This window comes from Squalius cephalus (genome assembly GCF_949319135.1).
Source record: "Squalius cephalus genome assembly, chromosome: 22".
Classification (NCBI taxonomy): Eukaryota; Metazoa; Chordata; class Actinopteri; order Cypriniformes; family Leuciscidae; genus Squalius; species Squalius cephalus.
In genome coordinates this window covers 24,942,663-24,962,362 of record NC_137143.1, presented here as the reverse complement: position 1 = coordinate 24,962,362, position 19,700 = coordinate 24,942,663, and the positions used below count along the sequence as shown (strand labels likewise).

Sequence of the window (19,700 nt, the reverse complement as noted above, 5' to 3'; positions counted from 1 at the left end):
TGACAGCACATAAACCCACCTCCTGCTACATCTATCAGCAAATCAAATCACCACCAGGTGTAGTTTTTAGCAAAAATGTATGTTTTACCTTGCAATGAAAAACTGTTGTGTTTTAAACAGTGATTATTTTAGTAAATCTGTTTGGTGTCGCTGACGGCACAGAAATTACACACATCAGCTTTAATGATTCTGATTCATTAATGATTCGTCTTTATTTTTAGGAAATGATTCCTTTAACAATTCTGCCATTATTTTGCAATTATGTATGGTGCTGCTAGTGGTGCAGAAAGGATTAGTTTAGATTAGTTGCTCCAAGGATTGTATTTCATAGTTTTAATAAAGCATTTCCTGAATAAAAGTATTAACTTCTTTAAAAAAAAGATACCGACTCCAAACTTTTGAACGGTTGTGTATGTTGGCTGTTCAAATCAACAAATTATTAATAATTTGCACCATAAGCTGTGTTATTGCTCATATACATTGTCACTGTAAAGGAGTAAATAAAAATAAGCACTCATTACATCTAAAATTCATGCATCTCATGTGTGCTATGGCTGTTTACAAAAATGCCCTTAAAGTAAAGCCCTTAGTACCCTTTAATGGCGATTTGGTGAAGCCAGATGTGCAATCACTGGTAAAGAAAGAGAAAATGTGTTACCTGGCCAAAGGAAGGTGTAATTAGTATGACTCAGATGGTGCTTTCACATCTCTGATCATAGATGAAAGCAGGTGTTGAAAGAGATTTTATAGGGGGGAAAAAAATAGATTCTGAAGTCTGTCAGATACATTTTTCATTCCATCTTGCAAACCTACCAGTAAAACATTCAATAATGTGTTATAATTGCAATGCATTATAAATGCAATGTATACTGTATAAATATTTCAGTGTCATTTCATGAAGTGTTTTTCCATTTGAAATAGGGTGCCAATATTTTATTGACGGACAATGGTTATGTCAAGCTTGGTAAGAATTATTATTTTTTTCCCATTGTGATAAAAGTGATGGGTAAATGAAGTTACTTACCATGTTACCAGCTCAAATCATTAAAAAAGTGCGAATAGCTTTGTGTTGTTGACTGTGAGCATCCTCGCTGACCTCTTGTTGTCACGTTTGATCTGCTTTGGCATTACACAGCTCTCAAATTTCATAATTCATAAGACATAATTATAAACGTGGTAGTGTGAGCTGCACACAACTCACATGAGAGGTGTTTGTGGGATTGTAGTAAAGATGATATTTTGTTTCTTTTTCTCCGCAGCTGATTTTGGTGTATCTGCACAGATCACAGCCACACTAGCAAAAAGAAAATCGTTCATTGGGACTCCTTATTGGTATACAGCAGTTTTTTTTCTAGCTTTGTTGTGCCACATACACCTTACAATCATACATGCATCCATGCAATAAATTATTTATAATAATAATTTATAATAGTTATCTTTTATAATTATAATAAATGTGGTTTCTATGACCTCAAATTTGTGAAAAATTACTCTAATGACTATTTAATTAATACAAAAATGGTCACCAGTTGTAAACCCTTCACGTTATACAGTAATATCAATTTTAACCTCATATCATTATGTTGAATAATAAAAAATCCCATATTATTTTGTTAACTACCTGAAATGATTTTTATAAAGAGACTTTTCACAGTTGAGTTAAAAAAAAAAACACAGTTAATCTTTCATAATTCAGTAGTTTCCTACATGGCCACAGAAGCCTTTTCCACAGCTTATGTAACCATCATGTTCCTAAATATACTGTGAGTGATGATGTGGTCTGTAACCCATGATAACAGGATGGCCCCAGAGGTGGCCGCTGTGGAGAGGAAAGGAGGCTACAATCACCTGTGCGACATCTGGGCTGTGGGCATCACCGCCATTGAACTGGCCGAACTACAACCTCCCATGTTTGACCTTCATCCAATGAGGTGAGTTTAATCATCTTCAATCAGCCTGGCACGGTTTAAACAGCAGGATGGATCTGTTCCAATTCAAAAAGAGCTGTTTTTTTAGCTGTACAGTTCAAAAAGGACTGTGGCAGTAACATGATCAATTATAAATTATTGAATAATAAATTAGATTGCCATATTATTTCACAGTTCTGGTTCAGATAAAGATTCCACTTAAAGATGTTTTAATATATTCTCTCATTTTCACTTTCTCATTTAGCTCGATCAGTGACATGAGTCTGTTTGTTGAACGAGTAGAAAGAGTGTTTGGGAAAACAGCTTGAAATTTTACAGATGTTCCGTAACTTATACCTAAAATGTCATAAAAATATTCTCTTATTCATAGAAAGTGGACAAAATGGATTTCATTTCTCGACTCTGGCTACTTTAACACAAAAATAATACACACACAATAGTACCATGTCCAGAGTACACGTTAATACACTTTGATACTTCTTTGCTAGTGCAAATAGTTGTTCTATTATATTTTGAGCATTTTTTGTAATTGCTGAATTCTCACTCTCACACTTGACAGTGAAACTATATCAATGTTTTAATGAGTTGAGATGCTTTAATTTACTCACATTTTCTTTCTAAGCCGAGCTATTTTTCTGCTTGTGACATCAACACTTTTTTTTCTCTCTAGAGCTCTGTTTTTGATGACGAAAAGCAACTTTCAACCCCCCAAATTAAAAGACAAAGTTAAATGGTAAGTGATAATTACATTTTCAGGCAATATGTTACCTGGGTGTGTAAAATACTTGATACCAAGAGAGATTTCAGTGTCAGTGAGTTTCTTCAGTATGTTTTTTTTAAATGCCCTATTCTTTAATATCATCAATCACCAATGAAATTTGGGCCAAGCACTCTCATTTGCCCTAAACAGTTACTTTTATGCATTTTGATTTGGTTGGACTTGACATTCTCTTACCTTGGCTAATTATGAGTCTGGTCAGGTCTTCTGCCGAATAGTTTCTTCTCCATTACCTTGCAGCTCTGTTAAATCAAATTAGCTTAATTACATTTAAAGCTAACAAACTGCACAGCCTCGTGGTCGAAATGCTTGTTATGAGTGAGATTTATGAAGACTCTTCTTTATGTTCTGGAGGACCAACAATTTCCACAATTTTGTTAAATTGGCGTTGACGAAAAATCCAAAGAAGCGGCCACCGGCTGACAAGTTATTGCAGGTAGGAGGGGCTTTTTGCATTTTGTGTTTCTCAGTTTCATAATGTTCGCATTAGTTAAAATTTGGATTTTGAATTGCATTTGTTAAATGTATTTCATAATTGAACAATATAATTTGATTTCATTATAATTATTTATACAATTAATAATATTTATTGATTTATTAATTAATTATATTTATACATTTTATAATTTTCTTTTTAAATTATATAACTTTCAAGACTAAGACAAAAGACATATCTTTTAAAGAACATCTAACATTGCCATTTCAATCGTCTCTACCCAGCATCCCTTGGTGTCCCAACCATTGAGTCGTATTTTGGCAATTGAGCTTCTGGATAAAGCGAACAACCCCGACCACTCGTCCTACACAGACCTGGATGATGACGACCCAGAGCCGGAGGTACAGTATATCTCTCTCTGTGTGATTCTCAATGTTATCACAACTATCACTTCAAGAATGACGGCCCCATCGGGACTATTATTCACAAACAGAGCCCAGAAAATGCCAGCTGATCGAACTGACTACGTTAGCCTCTCAATCCCAAGAGCGGGGATGTCAGTTTGATGAGCCCCGTGAGTCTTCGATACCTCAACCGTTTTATTGCGGTGATATGTTTCACTGGCTTACTTTCTTTATTATTAGCCTGTAATGGTTGTTTTAAAGGCCCCTATTTGTTTCGATTGTCTCTAAAGTTAGGTTTATACGCAGGCGTCTCTTCCAGTTGTGCCACAGGGCTTCCTCTGATAAAGATTTGTGAAATCATTTGGCCTCTTCTAAAGTCCCCCAGCGAGAATGAAGACTTTTAAGGACATAGTTGTCCTTCATTTCATCTCTCCTGTTCTACCCATTTCCCCAAGCATCAATTCATGCTCACTTCCTCTCTTATTCATTTTTTCCCCTCTCCTGCTCTTGAAGTTTAAATACAGAGGATTGTTTTTACCAGTGTCTCCTCTCTCCCGGCGAGTCCTTCGCTTTGCAGCTCGCAGAAAGGTATCAGGGGTGTGTGTGTGTGTGTGTGTGAGTGTGTGTGAACATCTGGAAATGTTTTGATTACCGGTAGTAAGTGTTAATTTTGCGTTGATGACTATAATGGCTTTGTGTGTTGTTAATTTTTTTTCTTATAAGTGACTAATTTTCTTTCTTTTTTTTAACCCAGACAAACATTTGTGCATGATGTGTGTTTTCTTGTTTGCTTGAATAGCTGTATGTTCGTGTGTGTGTGTGTAAGTGCTTGAGTTACGCAGGTATGGCCAAGGATGTTTTAGGGAGTTTTGCGCTCTTGTCGGATTTGGGATCGGAGTGTTGATCCCTCAAGGGGTCGGTTTTGGAAACGGAAGCTCAGTTCAAAAGCTGGATTTGGATCCGTTGACAAAAGATTTTTTTCTGGCCTCTTTGTGCTAAGGTTTGCTTCAAGGGTTTAACAGAACATCAACATCAAAGAGCTTTTAGAGAAATTTCTTGCGTCATGAAATGCAAATAATGTTCAATATTGGGGTGAATCTCGTGCAAAATGTCAAGAGCATGTCAAGGTCATATTTAACCCCTAAATATAAAGAAAATAATAAAAAAAAGAAAATAAATTTTTATTCTTATTTTTTTTTTTTTGAGTTTCGTTGTAATTGTCATTATTTTCATTGACTCTTATATTGTAAAATATTAATGAGAATCATACCTGGACAGTCATAAAAAAAAGTAAAAATTTTTTTTAATTAAAATAAAATAAAATAAATATAATTTAAATACTTTTATATATTGAAAATAAATATAATATAAATACATTTATATATTGAAATATTAGGTTTATAGATTATGCAATTGTTCATTTAATTTTGTTAATTGATCCTTGATTTCATACTTAAAAAATAGCATTTTTAGGACCACTTTTGAGTTTATAATTCTCATTATTTTCATAGATGATTCTCATTTTGTAATGTATTGATTAGAATCATGTCCAGGCACAATAATAAAATAAAAAAAATCACACTTAAAATCAGCTTAAAGAGAAAACAAATAAATATATAAATACATATAATCATATAAATATGAATCTTTATATAATTGTTTTATTTTCATTTTTGTTGATTTTGCGTGTTCATTTTTCAATTGTTTGGTTTTGTTTTTTTGGAGTGAGATATGAGCTAGACATGTTCTTGACTGGCTTTTTCTTTCTGGATTTATTTGATATCTATATGCTGTATAGATTTTCAAAAAGCATAGATATCTTTCTTAGTCACTGTACCATGTGGCTCAAGTGCTAAAAGGTGTGATAGAATATTCACAGGCGTCCGCTGAGGGAAGGGCGCAGTGTTTGGCATTCTGTCTATTTCTATTTCAGAGCCCTGCTGTGTCCTTGTTGTCTGAAGGTCGTGCGTCTGTTCCTCTGTCTTATCTCTCCTCATCACATCTACTTCAGCCCTGCTGGCGTGAAACTAAAGTGAAGGATGTCCTTCAGTGACCATTTAGTTTCCTGGACCCTGTTCGGGACTGTTTGCGTGTTTTTATGTGTGCTGCTTATGCATGCGTTTCCGTATGCACATGCATGTGTGAGTCTGTGTTTACGTGTGTGTTGCTGATGGAAGGTGATTTCTGATTCATGAATGACAGCAAACTTTTCTGGATAGTCATCAGGGACTGGGCTGTCGGACGCTCAGTAGGCCGTAATGATTTTCTCTTGGGCTGCAGTGAGACAGGACAGCAGCGTCAGACAGATAGGGATTCAGGGGGTCAGCATCATGACCCCTACTCTTATCAGAGAGCGATGCCTGGCATGTATTTTTAGCTTGTGGAGTTTGCCCTCCACTGAGTCCCTGGCGATGGCACTAAGTGATATCTGAAGTGTAAGCATTTAAGCCGCTCTTGTCTTAAATGTATTGATGTGTGCAGATTTTGCTGACGGGGTGTTTTTATCTTAACTAGGCTTCTGATCTGCTAAGAATGGCGCACTAATATGCAAGCTATCGACTAAGAGCATCTACAATCTTGACTTTTTTGGTTTAATGTGGTTTATGTATAAAAGGCTTAAAAGCCATGTCAAATCTGATTGCTTTAATAGTGATCGATCGATATGGGTTTTTCAAAGGCCGATGCTGATTAAATGATGGCAGCGTAATGCTGATATATACATTATGCAATGAAATGATGGCAATTGAGGCGTACCCAAAATTGCTGAAATAAAAGCACTTTAATATAATACATTTTATACAATATTTAATCAAAATTCACAAACTCAAGGGTGAACTGAGTGAAAACCATCAAGAAATGACTTTGTAATTCAAAATCAATAGAGACACATAATAAATTATATTTAGCATATTTTAAGTTGCATTAAAACATTTTTGCATTGTCACGTTTTGTCATTTTCATGACAGTTACACACTTTTTATAATTATCTATTTTTAAAAAGTCATTGGTAATAAAACAAAATGTTTTTGCCTAAACTGGATGATTGTTTACTGTCGTAAAATAATGGACATAAATAAAATGGAAATAAATAAGTTCTTGAATTAAAACAGGCTTCGTATAATAATCAATATTTACATTTTTTAAAAAATTTTATTGCGTGAACAGGATGATTATTGTTTACTGTCGTAAAATAATGGACATAAATAAAATGGAAATAAATAAGTTCTTGAATTAAAACAGGCTTCGTATAATAATCAATATTTAATTTTTTTTAATTTTTTTATTGCGTGAACAGGATGATTATTGTTAATGGACATAAATAAAATGGAAATAAATGAGTCCTTTAATTAAAACAGGCTTTGTTTTATTTTATTTTATTTTATTTTATTTTATTTTATTTTATTTTATTTTATTTTATTTTATTTTATTTTATTTTATTTTATTTTATTTTATTTTATTTTATTTTATTTTATTTTATTTTATTTTATTTTATTAAGACTCAAACATTTCATGCGGTGAGATTCACCCTATGTTGGCCTTTATTTAGCCACATAAACATTCAAATGACCTCATAATAACCATAACAAAACACTTTGATTTGTCATTAATACTCTAAATGACCTTTAGAGATACAATCTTCTTTATGTGCTTTATGTGCTGGTGTGTATTTATTTGTTCTTGTGTGTGTGTGTGTGTGTGTGTGTGTGTGTGTGTGTGTGTGTGTGTGTGTGTGTGTGTTTATGTGTGTCTTTTTCTTCTTCTCCCTAGCCTCCAGTGTCTGTTCCACATCGGATTCGCTCAGCAAGCCGTACCAGCCGGGAAGGGAAGACTCTGTCAGAGATTAACTGTGAGTGTTTGTTGGATTTCTCCCCTGGGCAGACCTGACAGGTGCTCCTGCTCTCCTGAGCTTGGCTGAGTGAATTTCTCAGCTTCAGTTCTCTTTCTGCTGGAGTATACCAGAAATTCTCTCTCATGATCTGTCTGTCAGTGTCTGCTGGGGGATTTCTTTGGATTCTGTAACATACCTACCAGACATCTACTGACTTAAAGAAATGTGTGGTTTTGAGTGTTCATGATATGATTATTTATGTTCAGACTTCAACCAGTTATATCAATGAGCTGCCTGATTGTCAGTATTCACTCACCCTCATGTCATTCCAAACCCGTATGCTGATATGTTTCTGTACAATACAGAAAAAGTTGGACTGTTGCTTTAAAAATAATTTGTTTTCTTACAGTCGGTCAGGTGAAGTTTGACCCTCCTATAACAACAGAGACGAAACCGCATCATGAACCGGTGAGTGAGCTGCTCTTCGATTTGGGGATTTCCTGTGATGGCAAACAATTCAACCAATCAGAACACACTTTATGCTTCTTCTTAGTTACATCTTATTAGCTCTGTTCCAAAACCTAATGAGCTGCCTACTGCTTACATAGGCAGCTTCTTTGTAAAGAATCTAATTAATTAAAAAGTTCTACATAGACAGCAACTTAGTGCGCAACACAAACAGCTCAACTCACAATTGATTTCAGTAGAGTTTGGCGTTAGCATGCTGCTAAGCTAATGGCGTGAGGCTCTGTTAAGCATAAAAATACACACATTTATTATTAAATAATACTGAAATAATGTGATGGTCCTTTTGAATGAAATAATTTTAATTGCCTTTAATATTTTTTTTTTTGCTTTTTTCCCCATCACATATTTTCATAATAATCATACATTAGGTATTATTCAAAAGCTTAAACACTCAAGATTCATCCTGTGAAAACAATGGAAAAACTACTTTAAAACATTTTAGAAGGCTCAATTTTAGTGAAATCAATATAACTTGGTTAGACATATGCATTTGTTTTTCTAGTAATTTCCAGATTTCAATCAAATTATTTTATAAAATATATATTTTGTATGAAATGTTTAGATCAGAAATTGCTTTAGATTTTACATTTTACTTTTGCTTTGAAGTAAACTTGAACTTATATAACTTTTTTACACTGTATTGCAAAGCTTTTATGAATTACAAACATTTAAATACAATATTAATAATAGTAAATACATTCATAATTTATTAATACAAATAATATGATAATAATAATCTAAAATGTAAAAAAAAAACAAAAAAAACACAACACTATTTTTTAATAAAAAAAATATAATGATTTTTAAAATGATTCACTTTAGTACTCAAGGAAAAACGTGTTTATGTTTAAACTATATTTTTTGCCAGTGAAGAATATGATCCCTCCATAGGGAGCTAACTAGGTTTTGGAACAGAGCAAATGTGAAACCACGTCAAGCTTAATTTGAAATCACTCTGCCTGTCTAGCTGTTCACAAATCTCATAACCAAGTGTAGTGAACACTTCCAAATGATTTTTCCTATAAGCTGACACTTACTATTATGTAATATTTTCCTCACGTACACCTCAATCCCAGCTCGTCTACTGACAGTGGCTTGTTTTCTCTCACACCATGTTTGACTGTTGTGCATTTGAGACGTCTGTCTCGCACCCTCACCACCACGATAATTGAAAGGTTAGATGCAGCTTTCCGTGGCATCTAATCAATACGACTTCCTTTAAGCGCTGCAGAAAAATGCAGCGTTGACTCATCTTTGTCTCATTTGAGCACTCAGTGTTTCTCATGTTGTAACTGGATTTGTCATCCTTTCATAAACCAGATCATTTTTAACAGCAGGACATCAAATTAATGTCGATTCCCATTGTAGCTTCATGCTTATGATGTCATCTTCTGAATGTAACCTCACATCTGAAGAACCTCACTTCCCCCACGCTTTGATTTTCTTTTGATTTCCTGGAGTCACATCAAGTTGCTCTGCTGTTTCTAAAGAAGCAGTACATAATTGCTGCAACTGGTGGGTTGTAAAGGTTTTTAAAATGTGAAACATTTAAAACAAATTCAAGTGATATCATTTCTATAATGGTACTACTATATATATATATTAGGGCTGTCAAACGATTAATCGCGATTAATCGCATCCAAAATAAAAGTTTGTGTTTACATAATATATGTGTGTGTATGGAGTATAATTATTTTCTATATATAAATACACACACATGCATATATATATTTAAGAAAAATGTGTTATTTATATATAAAATATTTATATATAATATAAATTATATATAATATAAATATATATACACAGTATATACATGCAAATATTTCTTAAATATATACATGCATGTGTGTGTATTTATATATAGAAAATAATTATACTCCATACACACACATATATTATGTAAAAACAAACTTTTATTTTGGATGCGATTAATCGTTTGACAGCCCTACTATATATATATATATATATAAATATATATATATATATATATATATATATATATATATATATATATATATATATAAACTACATAAGTTTATTCCTGTGATGCAAAGCAGCCATTACTTCGATCTTCAGTCACATGATCCTTTAGAAATCATTCTAATATGCTGATTTGCTGCTCAACACACATTTCTTCTTATTATTAGTGCTGAAAAAACAGTCGTGCTGCTTAATATTTTTATGGACATCATGTTGATTTTTTTTTTTTTTTTTTTTTTCCACGATTCTTAAAAGAACTGCATTTATTTGAAAGAGAAATCTTTTGTAACAATGAACAGTAAAAGTCTTTACTGTCACTTTTGATCAAATTAATGCATTCTTGCTGTAATAGTAAAAGAGCAGAATTATAATAATCATTACAACTTCTGTGAACATAATACCACCACACCACTTTTCAGCAGTTATGGACTGTTCATTTAATCCACAGACCTGTTTAAAGGTCTATTCTGGTTGACATGGTCTTTGCAAGCACATTTTCACCCAGCAACCACCCCAACCGCCCATAACCCATCAATTATTGTTTCTGTGAAACCACATGGACGTCACGTGTGTGTGATTAACTGAAGTTTCTTGGTCCTTCTACTAAACAGCCCGACACTGACGATTTTTTGGACTGTGCCGAAGAAATATACTACACTGCAAGATCTAATCTGGTATTTTTTTGTATTTTACTCTGTTATCTCTGTCTTCGCGTCCCCTATCTTTTTTTTTTTTTTTTTGTCTTTTACGTAGCATCTTGTCCGCTTCGCAGCGCTTGTGTAGTGAACTCATCCTCCCATATGTGACTTTCATATCTTTTGTTCATTTCATTCATTCATTCTGCTGCCTTATCATATTTAGATCATGGCAGTCTGTGTCTTCAGCTTGCCTGTATATAATTGCCTTTGTCTGTCATCCCAAATCTCTGAATCCATTTTATTTTGGTATTTCAGCCTCTAGCTTTATTAAAGACATGTCCCTCAAAGTCGATACATTGCTGCACTTTTCAGTAATCAAAAGCACTTTGAAATTGCAAAGCAAAGCATTTTGTGTAGTCGAGGCCTCCGAGGGGCTTTATTTTTAGGGCTTGTCACAATCAGACACATCTTGAAAGCGAGCAACAGTGAAGGAGAGGGAACGGAGAGAGAGAGATTAGGGTTAGACAGATGGAATGGATGTTGAGTGGGGCGGAGAAGGCAAACAAATGGGGAAAAACAAGAAAAGAGAGAGAGAGGGGAAAAAAAAGAGTCTGAAGTGCCTGTGCGTGTCCCACAGGGACGGTTAAACCGAAGTGCTCTGCAGGTCTGTGAGCGAGAGGGGAAAACATTGCCTCAGCAAGCAACGCTTTGCGCAACAAACCCAGCTCGCACGGTCTGTTTGAGGTATCAGCTAATTCTGCAGCAGGGACACAACCTCACCCCTCCGTTTCAACACCAAGTTATTGTAAACACCTACCGTGCTTAATAATAATTGCATACTGAAATCCAATTGGCCCCTTTCCCCCCTCTGTTTGCATACTGAATTGTGATTTGTCTTTGTATGCATCTATTTAGCTGCAAAGATGGTGTTGCATTATCTGTTGGTTCTTATACACAGCTGTCATAAGTGCCATGACATTGGCTCTATAGAGGCTCTAATGCATAATTTCATAATATCTAAGATATTCACAATATCATAAGTCTAAACTGTCATTAACCGTATTAATGATTTTTAAGTTAACAATTAAGTTGTATATATGGGTCAATGACGTGACGGGTCATTTTTTTTTGTCCAAAGGCCTTAATAATAATAAAAAAACAAATATATAACATCCAAAGTATGTAAGGTAGTACAACTTGATCTCTTTTACTGAATCCAAAAGGTTTTATTTATATTTTACTACATATAAAGGTATTTTAAAGATTTTGGAGTGTCAAAAGGTCATTCGGTAAAACCGATATAGTAAATATTTAAATGGAATAATATTGTTTTTAATAACTAAAGGAACTACAATAATACAAATATAAAGCAGATAAGGCTCTTTTTTTGTGAGTAGAGTAGTCCAATAAATGATTACATTTATGAGATCAGTGATAATTTGTTTTAATATTTCTTCTGTGGTACACACTATATACTATTTCAACATCAATGTCAAATCAGTTTTTAACTTTCAAATCAGTGGTTAAACCGAATGACTTTTTTGGTGACATTTTTTCCATCTTGTAAAAAATGACAAAAACAGTGTTAATTGATTGTACAAACCACCAAATCTTCTAGGTAACACCTAGGTTAACTAAAAAATGGTTTCAAATATAGTTATATCTCCATTCTATTTTTTTACACTTTTAAAAACCTTATTCGTCAATGACCCATATATATATTAGTTTTAGAACAAAATTCATTTGGCTTCTCGAACTAGACGGCAAGGTACTTAACCAGGTAACCCCTTTCACACAGCGCGTTGATCCTGGGAAATTGCTGTAAAATTGCTAGAGTGCCTTCTGTGTGAACGCAAACACGTCCCGGGATTGATGCCGGGATGGGGACCTAGTAACATTCCCGGGATCAGTCCCGGAACGCGCCCTGTGTGAACAAAAGCCAGGACCAATGCCGTAAGGGGTGTGTCGTAGTGCACCATCGCACGGGCCTTTCTACAAATTTTCCGGAATCTTTGTGTGAAAGGGGCTTATGACACATCATTAAAGTCTAAACCGCCTGATATTAATGATTTTTAAGTTAACAGTTATATTGGATTATGAATATTGTGGATTAAAATAATTTGATTCACACAAACTTGATTTAACATTTACAAGTTGTTAAATTATATTTTGTGTGTGTGTATAAATACATACACCATATTTTTTTATATATAAATCAGTTTTAGAACAAAATTAATTTGGCTTCTTGAACTAGATGGATACTAGATACTTATGACACTGAATTAATTTAGTATAGAAATTGAAAAGTTGGCCTACATTTTCTAGCTCATCCAACTTAGGGTTGTGGATACTACTTTTGTCCTTTTGGCTTTTTATTTTAGTGACTGGGAAATATTGAAGAATGATGTTGCATAGTTTGCCACGTTTTTTAAAGCATCACAGGGTTATGCCTGTGCAAAGAAACGGTTTCCCCCTTTTTTCATCTTTTTGCATTTTTTGAGTGACACATCCATCTGGTCTGAAGCCCACGCACTGAGGTGGCACAGCGAATCACATGCTTGGAATCGGTGTCTTTGACTGCGTATGAAGAAACCAAAAGGAGAGAGATGAAAAGCCGGTGACAGAAGCAGTGAAGCGGATACTCTGGGATGTTCTGTTAGCTTTTACTCTTCCATCCTTTCTCTCTCCGTCACTCTTTCTGAAAAGCCTCCCATCAGCAGAAAGGCTGCCAGCGAATAAGGATATGACAGTTTGCTGCGTAAAGGAAATTTGGTTTGTTAATCTGCAGGGCAAAATCAATGAGGTTTTGCATGGCTGAAAAGCTGCATTCCAGAGAGAGAGAGAGAGAGTAAGAAGGGAAAATGAGAGAGAGCTGTGGAAGTAGCGAAAGGGAGTGAAATAAATAAAGAGAAGAGTTTGAGGGAGATAAGGTTCTCAGGTTTAATCAGTGACCTGATTGTTATAGTAAAATCCTCTGCCAGAATATCTCCTCTAATGGATGAAGCACTATAGCCAACTTCCCTAAAGAAATAAGACAGCGTTTCCCTTAAAGGGATATTCCAGATTTTTTAAGACCTGATGTCTATTTACCACATCTGTGACATCACAGACTTGTTGTCTCGCTGCCCTATCATGCAATGACTTTGCAGGGAGCTAAGCGGTTTGATGATCTACAACAAAATAGAGCAAGCTTTGATGATAACTAAGCAAATATTTAATTACTACAATAGTAATTTCTTGCTAGAAATGACATCAAAAGTGGAAAACGTTGGTCAAAAACTTACATTTACACACAAACTGACCACCAACCACAACTTTCAGATGCCATCTATATTTTTTAGCTTAAACGTCACAGAATGAAATGCACAGGATTGTGGGATATCAAAAATGTATCAGATGGAAGTATCTCAGGAAGTGAAGCTAACGTTGGATTCGGACATGTTTTGATGCTTTCCTACCTTGGAATGCATCCTCCGAACGCAGCATTTTTCAGCTTTCTGACGCTTCAGTGCATATTGGGTATAAAAGTCTGAGATCACTTAGTCAGAATGGTTCTATTTTTCATTTTATTTTCCTTACAATTTTTTAAAATGATATTATCAGAATAAAAAATTTATTGAATTGGCATTGGAATTTAATAATAGATACAATATTGTACTTTAATTTAACAATAATATTAATAATTATTTTTATTTTTAAATATATTATATTTAAAATATAATGTTAAAATTGTCTATTTTAGGTGGAACTATGTTACAGATATAGGTGCGGATCACATTCCTTCAATCTCCTTTCTGGTATTCTCATGTGGATGCCAAGCTAAATGAAACTTGTTTATTTATTTATTTTAGTTGTTCATGACAAAAATTGCATTAGTTTCCTGGCTAGCTTCCATTATAAGATTACATTATTTTCTGTAAACAGGTTTCCTCCATACGGAGGGGTCAGTTGAAATTGTTGTTTTTATCGACAGCATGCCATCGGGTTAAAAACGACGTTTTATTCCTGAAATATACCTCACGTTGCAGGTATTTAATAGACACCTCCTCTGTTTTCTGATTCTATTAAGTCATGAACACAAAGTTATTTCAAGTTATTGCCTGCTTGAATGATCATATTGGTGAGTGGGAGGAGAGATAGCACATGGCCCAGTCCACCCACAATGCTCTAATTAGGAGGACATTGTGAGCAATATGAATTTAATTCCTTTCCAGCAATCTTGTGCAATCAACATTTCTAATTGTATTTCATCACAAAAAGAGAGAACTACAGTTTTTCTGTATTAAAAAGACAGATTGTCTATCTAGGGGTCCAACCTGTTAATCTCCCACGTTTTTTTGACTCTTTGCACGATTAACGTTTAAGTTGTACTAAAATTATTTTAAACCTGAAAAGGATAGTTCACCCAAAAATTTAAATTCTGCCATCATTTTCTCATCATTGTGTCATTTAAAACCTGTATGACTTTTTCCCCCCTCTGTGGAACACAAAAGGTGACATTTTGAAAAATGTCTGTTTTTGTGCATACAATGAAAGTCACTGATGTTTGGACCCCATTGACTTTCACTGAATTATAAAAACATTCTTCAAATTGTCTTTTGTGAAGTCAGAGCCCAAAAAGGAAACCATCTAATGAAAACTAATAAAACTAATAAAAAAGATAATTGTGGCAAGATGTGTGCTTGCTTGCTGATGTAAAGCTAATACACTGTAGATGAATGCTCATCTCATCATCTCTTCCATCGTTTTCACTCACTAAATATACCTTGTACGTGTAAAAGCATTATGAAACTGCATGTGGGGATTAATAATAATAATAATAATAAACAACACTTAATTATGAACAGAGTTACCTAGAGTTAAAAATTCCTGAATCTAATGTCAACGGCATTTCATGCAGGTCATATTATTCATGTTCTCTTTTCATGCATCTTTTTGAAGCTCTGTAAACACGCCTGCATTCCGCATGAATTGAAGCATAAGATGAATATATACTCTATATATGACTTTTTTCTTTTTTCTGCAGGATTTACAAATGGATTATGAGCAAGAATCCCCTCAAGAATCCATCATGGGAGGAAATAAGTAAGTTTCAGAACATGTCATACTGTTTTATATTAATAAAAACAAAGCTTTACTGCTGCAAAAAAAAAAAGGATTCAAACAATACAAATGAAATGTACCAAATATAAATATCTGTATATCTCTGTGTATTTGACATTCCTAAGAGAGTTTATTCACAGTTCAAAGACACATGCAGGGTTTGTTCATGTGTATTCATCTATTTATCTCACACCTGATATTGCTGTCTCACTAGTGTGACACTTTGTTTCAGGTTGCTTGCGTATGATCTGTATGACTGTCATTCTTTTAAAATGTACACACCCTGCGCATTGTTGACAGTCTTTGCCATATAGTGAACAGAAGGTCGAGTACACCAGATGGAGTGGCAGTGAAACCGTTCCCTCTGTGTTTGTGTGAGCGCCTTTGCATGTGCTCTGAGGTGTTGCTCTCAGCTCTTGTCAACAGATGGGTCCCGAGCACTTCGAGACACCCCCTTAGCGTCACAATTCACCGTATATGAGCACTCATCCACTCTCGTTTAGTCAGCTCCATGCATGGCTGCAGTAATCAGCCTCTGTTTGGTTAATGATGGAAACGATAACTGGATGAATGGTCTAGGGGCCTGTGCGCTCTTGGTTATTGAATACAATAAAATGAGAATGCCACTCTTGGCTCTGAGGTAGAGAGACATGACATAATGACTTATTGATTTATTTATTTTAAAAGTGGTTGTGCTGTATTATGTTTTGAAAGTGCACTGTACTTCAAAATCATAAATATAAAGCACAAATTTTAATCAAAATTATTTTAAGGATATTAAGCGTCATCCAATACTGGAGCAGTTTAATAATGACACTCACCATTGAACCGTTATACTGCCACCTACTGTTGTGGAGGAGAGATTGTCCAAAATCCACAACAGATTTTGGGTAACTGGTACTGTTGGAGAAATTCTGCATTCACAGAAATATTTGTCAACCAATTATTCAAAAAGTGTCTGATAATTGGGGAGTACTGAGATTGAAGTGAGTAGTGTACAGTTGGTAATTCAATTTCAAAATGGCAACCTCCATGAGGGGGGACCTACCTTATGTACAGTGGTCAACATTTGAAGTGGATCAAAACCTTCATCAAAAAACTTTCATCAAAGTTATACATGAATTTTTAACAATACCCGTTCTTGTCTTGGGACAACTTTGATTAACTTTTTTGATCCACTTCAAATGTTGACTATAAAAGAGAGTTCTATTAATATGTATGTTAAATGTTGTGAATGACTAATGGCTGGGAATCAAGAATATCTCTGTGTTCGGCCTTGGCCATCATGGTGTTTTCTCTATTGCACATGGTCCACAGAAATTAAATTTGAGCATTTTGGGTGGCTGTGGTCAATATTGCTATCATGTCTTTCAGTAATTTTACAAAACCTGCAAAATGTGGCATATTCATTCACTATTTAAATGTTATAGTTTCCATCGGGTTACACTGACAGAATGTTGAGCCTTCACGATGTATTTAAAGTAATGACGTCATCGTTATATTTGCATACTGAATTGCAATTGGATCTTCTTTCTTATACATTTACAAACTGAATTGTGATTAGTCAGTTGTTCTTTGTATGCAGCCGTAAGACATGCAGTGTGTTTGTCCACCTTGTGTGAACTTGTATTTTCTTGAGGAAATGTGAAGCTAGTTTTTATCTACTGATTTTTTTCTGTTATTTTAAATCCCTTTTAGTCCAGAAAACCTTACTGTTCAATAATTGAAGCGCAGTGTAGATAAACAACATTTGAACAGAGGTTCTAGACGGTCGGAAGCAGACATTCTCTTAAAATTTAACAACCAAGCATTGGACAGTTTCCCAGTGTCATCAGAGACAATTTAGCAGTAAATGCCTGTTTATTTAGCCTTAAATCAATGAAAGCTAATGGATCCCTTGATGTGTTATAAAACTGTTCGTCATGTGTTTCCACATGCTCTTTGCACTGAAAGAATCACCTGTTACTTAGCATCTTTCATTTGCTAAATTCTCTTTTTACAGGAGCCTCTTGAAATCTGTTGAAGAAGAGCTGCACCAGAGGTATGATGCCGTTGCTTTGTTTGTGTCCTTCACTCCTGTGCTCTCTCATAGCTCTCTCTTTTCTTTGGCTTCCTCTCTCTCTCTCTCTCTCTCTCTCTCTCTCTCTCTCTCTCTCTCTCTCTCTCTCTCTCTCTCTCTCTCTCTCTCTCTCTCACTTTCTCGCTTTCTCTCTCTGCATAGCTGGTTTTTCATCTGATCAATATTTGATGTGACCTAACCTTGCCCTTTTGTGCTTGTCCGAGTGGAACCAAAGGCTGATTTGCTTGGCAATGCTTTGTTGGAGATCTGTTATTTTTGCCACAGTATTAGTTTTCCATTCCTCAGGGGGAAATTAACCAGTTAGTCCCTCTAAATGAAATTTACTCCAGATGCATTTCTAGATTGATCTTTGGGATTGTCCTGCCATTAATTTGCCACACTTTGATTTTAGAGTCCATCTTTAAAGGGAATGACACTGAATCATCAAACTGATTATTATGCTACCAAAATGATTACTTTGCAATAGTGATGCATTCTTGTGTTGGAAAAAACAATGGAACATCTTGAGACAAGAAAATGTAACTTTCTGTTCATGGTGTCTTAAAAACATGGCGCTCATAGCATGAGATGCTGAAAAAACAGTGAGATGGATCACAAAGGTCACATAAAGAGTCTGTTTAGTGCATATTTATGTAGACTAGCATTTAAAAACTACACGGGATGCCCTATGTGAATGGCCCATTAGTGTTTAATCTTACCCATGGGAAGTCGAACAGTGTTGCTTCAAATTGATAATCTTCATTGAATGAGCGCCGCAACCTTCTCAATCCTCATTAGGGGGCATGAGGCTCATTTGGAGGATGATGATGAGGGTGAAGATGATGGTGATGATCATGATGATGAATTGCAACAGTAAGTTCTTCTGATTCTATAGCCAATTTCTCCCTGCTGCTCTAGGATAAAACGCTTCACGATCATGATGCACTGGCAACATTTTGATGCAAGCACCTGAGACATTTTTTTATGTAATCCTTTGTGACTCATATGAATTAAATTTTGACTTCTTTTCTTTTAAAATCAAATACTGTTTTTCAATTTCCCCTGTAAATGTTGCCAGTATATCATGGCCTTTTTAGTTCCATGGGAATCATTCTTTCATCTGTTTTCCTTTCTTACTGGACAGACCATCTCTTTTTTCCCTTTATTTAGCAATGCCATGGCTAGCAGACGTTCAAGAATGTTGTGGTTCATCCAACTGCTACTTTAGCCTTATTTTCCCAAGTTCAAATGCAAATGAACTACTATCATGACACTCATAGCGCACTCTCTTGGTGACAACAAGCTTTTCTAATACAAATGTTATTATTTATTCATCATCATGTTCCAAACCTAATTGCTTTTATTAGTGACCACCAAAAATGCTTTTTATTTATTTATTTTATTAAGCATTTCATTCTTCATAAGTTTTAGTGTTTCACGGAAAAAAAAATAACAGCATGCATGTTTGAAGTGACGTGAGGGTGAGTGAATAATAACAGAATTTTCATTAGAGTGAATTATTCCTGGTGCATTTGATTGCATGCGTATTTGTTGTTTGTTTCCTGTCTTTTATTGTACCCCTGTTGGTCCGGTGTCAGATGAAACCAAGCACAGAGGTCCATTAACATCCTCTTAATGCCCTCAAATTATGTTCGTCAGTTGTAGTATGATTAACATAAATTAGTAGCGTTGTGACTCAGCTAATTGGATGTCTGATTTGTCTCAGCACGAAAAACTCTACCATGAGGCCTAAGGTCCCCCCACCACTTCCTCCCAAGGTAAATATCCAAACAAGTTATTTGGTATAAAATGTTTTTAGTAAACCTTTTTAGTGTTGAAAACTTGCACTACTGTTCAATGGTTTGGGGATTTTTCTTTCTTTGTTGTTGAAAGAAATCATTACTTTTATTCAGCATTAAATCAATCAAAAGTGACAAAAGACTTTTACATTATTTTGAACTTTCTATTTTTCAAAGAATCCTGAAAAAAATGTATCTCAAAAATATGAAGCAGC

General features: G+C 34.8%; 1 protein-coding gene across 8 annotated transcripts in view; it reads left to right on the top strand.

The window, feature by feature from the left end:
- Positions 1 to 19,700, top strand: part of map4k3a (mitogen-activated protein kinase kinase kinase kinase 3a) — a 59,629-nt gene that overhangs the window by 31,988 nt on the left and 7,941 nt on the right. Inside the window, exons 7-20 of one of the 8 annotated variants that reach the window (XM_079856707.1) lie at positions 922 to 964; positions 1,260 to 1,332; positions 1,800 to 1,931; positions 2,599 to 2,661; positions 3,061 to 3,142; positions 3,427 to 3,543; positions 4,060 to 4,134; positions 7,315 to 7,393; positions 7,785 to 7,843; positions 10,498 to 10,560; positions 15,551 to 15,609; positions 17,630 to 17,668; positions 18,485 to 18,559; positions 19,413 to 19,464. In XM_079856707.1, coding sequence (XP_079712833.1) covers positions 922 to 964; positions 1,260 to 1,332; positions 1,800 to 1,931; positions 2,599 to 2,661; positions 3,061 to 3,142; positions 3,427 to 3,543; positions 4,060 to 4,134; positions 7,315 to 7,393; positions 7,785 to 7,843; positions 10,498 to 10,560; positions 15,551 to 15,609; positions 17,630 to 17,668; positions 18,485 to 18,559; positions 19,413 to 19,464 — 1,011 coding nt within the window. The remainder of the gene's footprint in view (positions 1 to 921; positions 965 to 1,259; positions 1,333 to 1,799; positions 1,932 to 2,598; positions 2,662 to 3,060; positions 3,143 to 3,426; positions 3,544 to 4,059; positions 4,135 to 7,314; positions 7,394 to 7,784; positions 7,844 to 10,497; positions 10,561 to 15,550; positions 15,610 to 17,629; positions 17,669 to 18,484; positions 18,560 to 19,412; positions 19,465 to 19,700) is intronic. The other 7 variants (XM_079856709.1, XM_079856708.1, XM_079856710.1 and 4 more) reach the window with 7 other exon arrangements.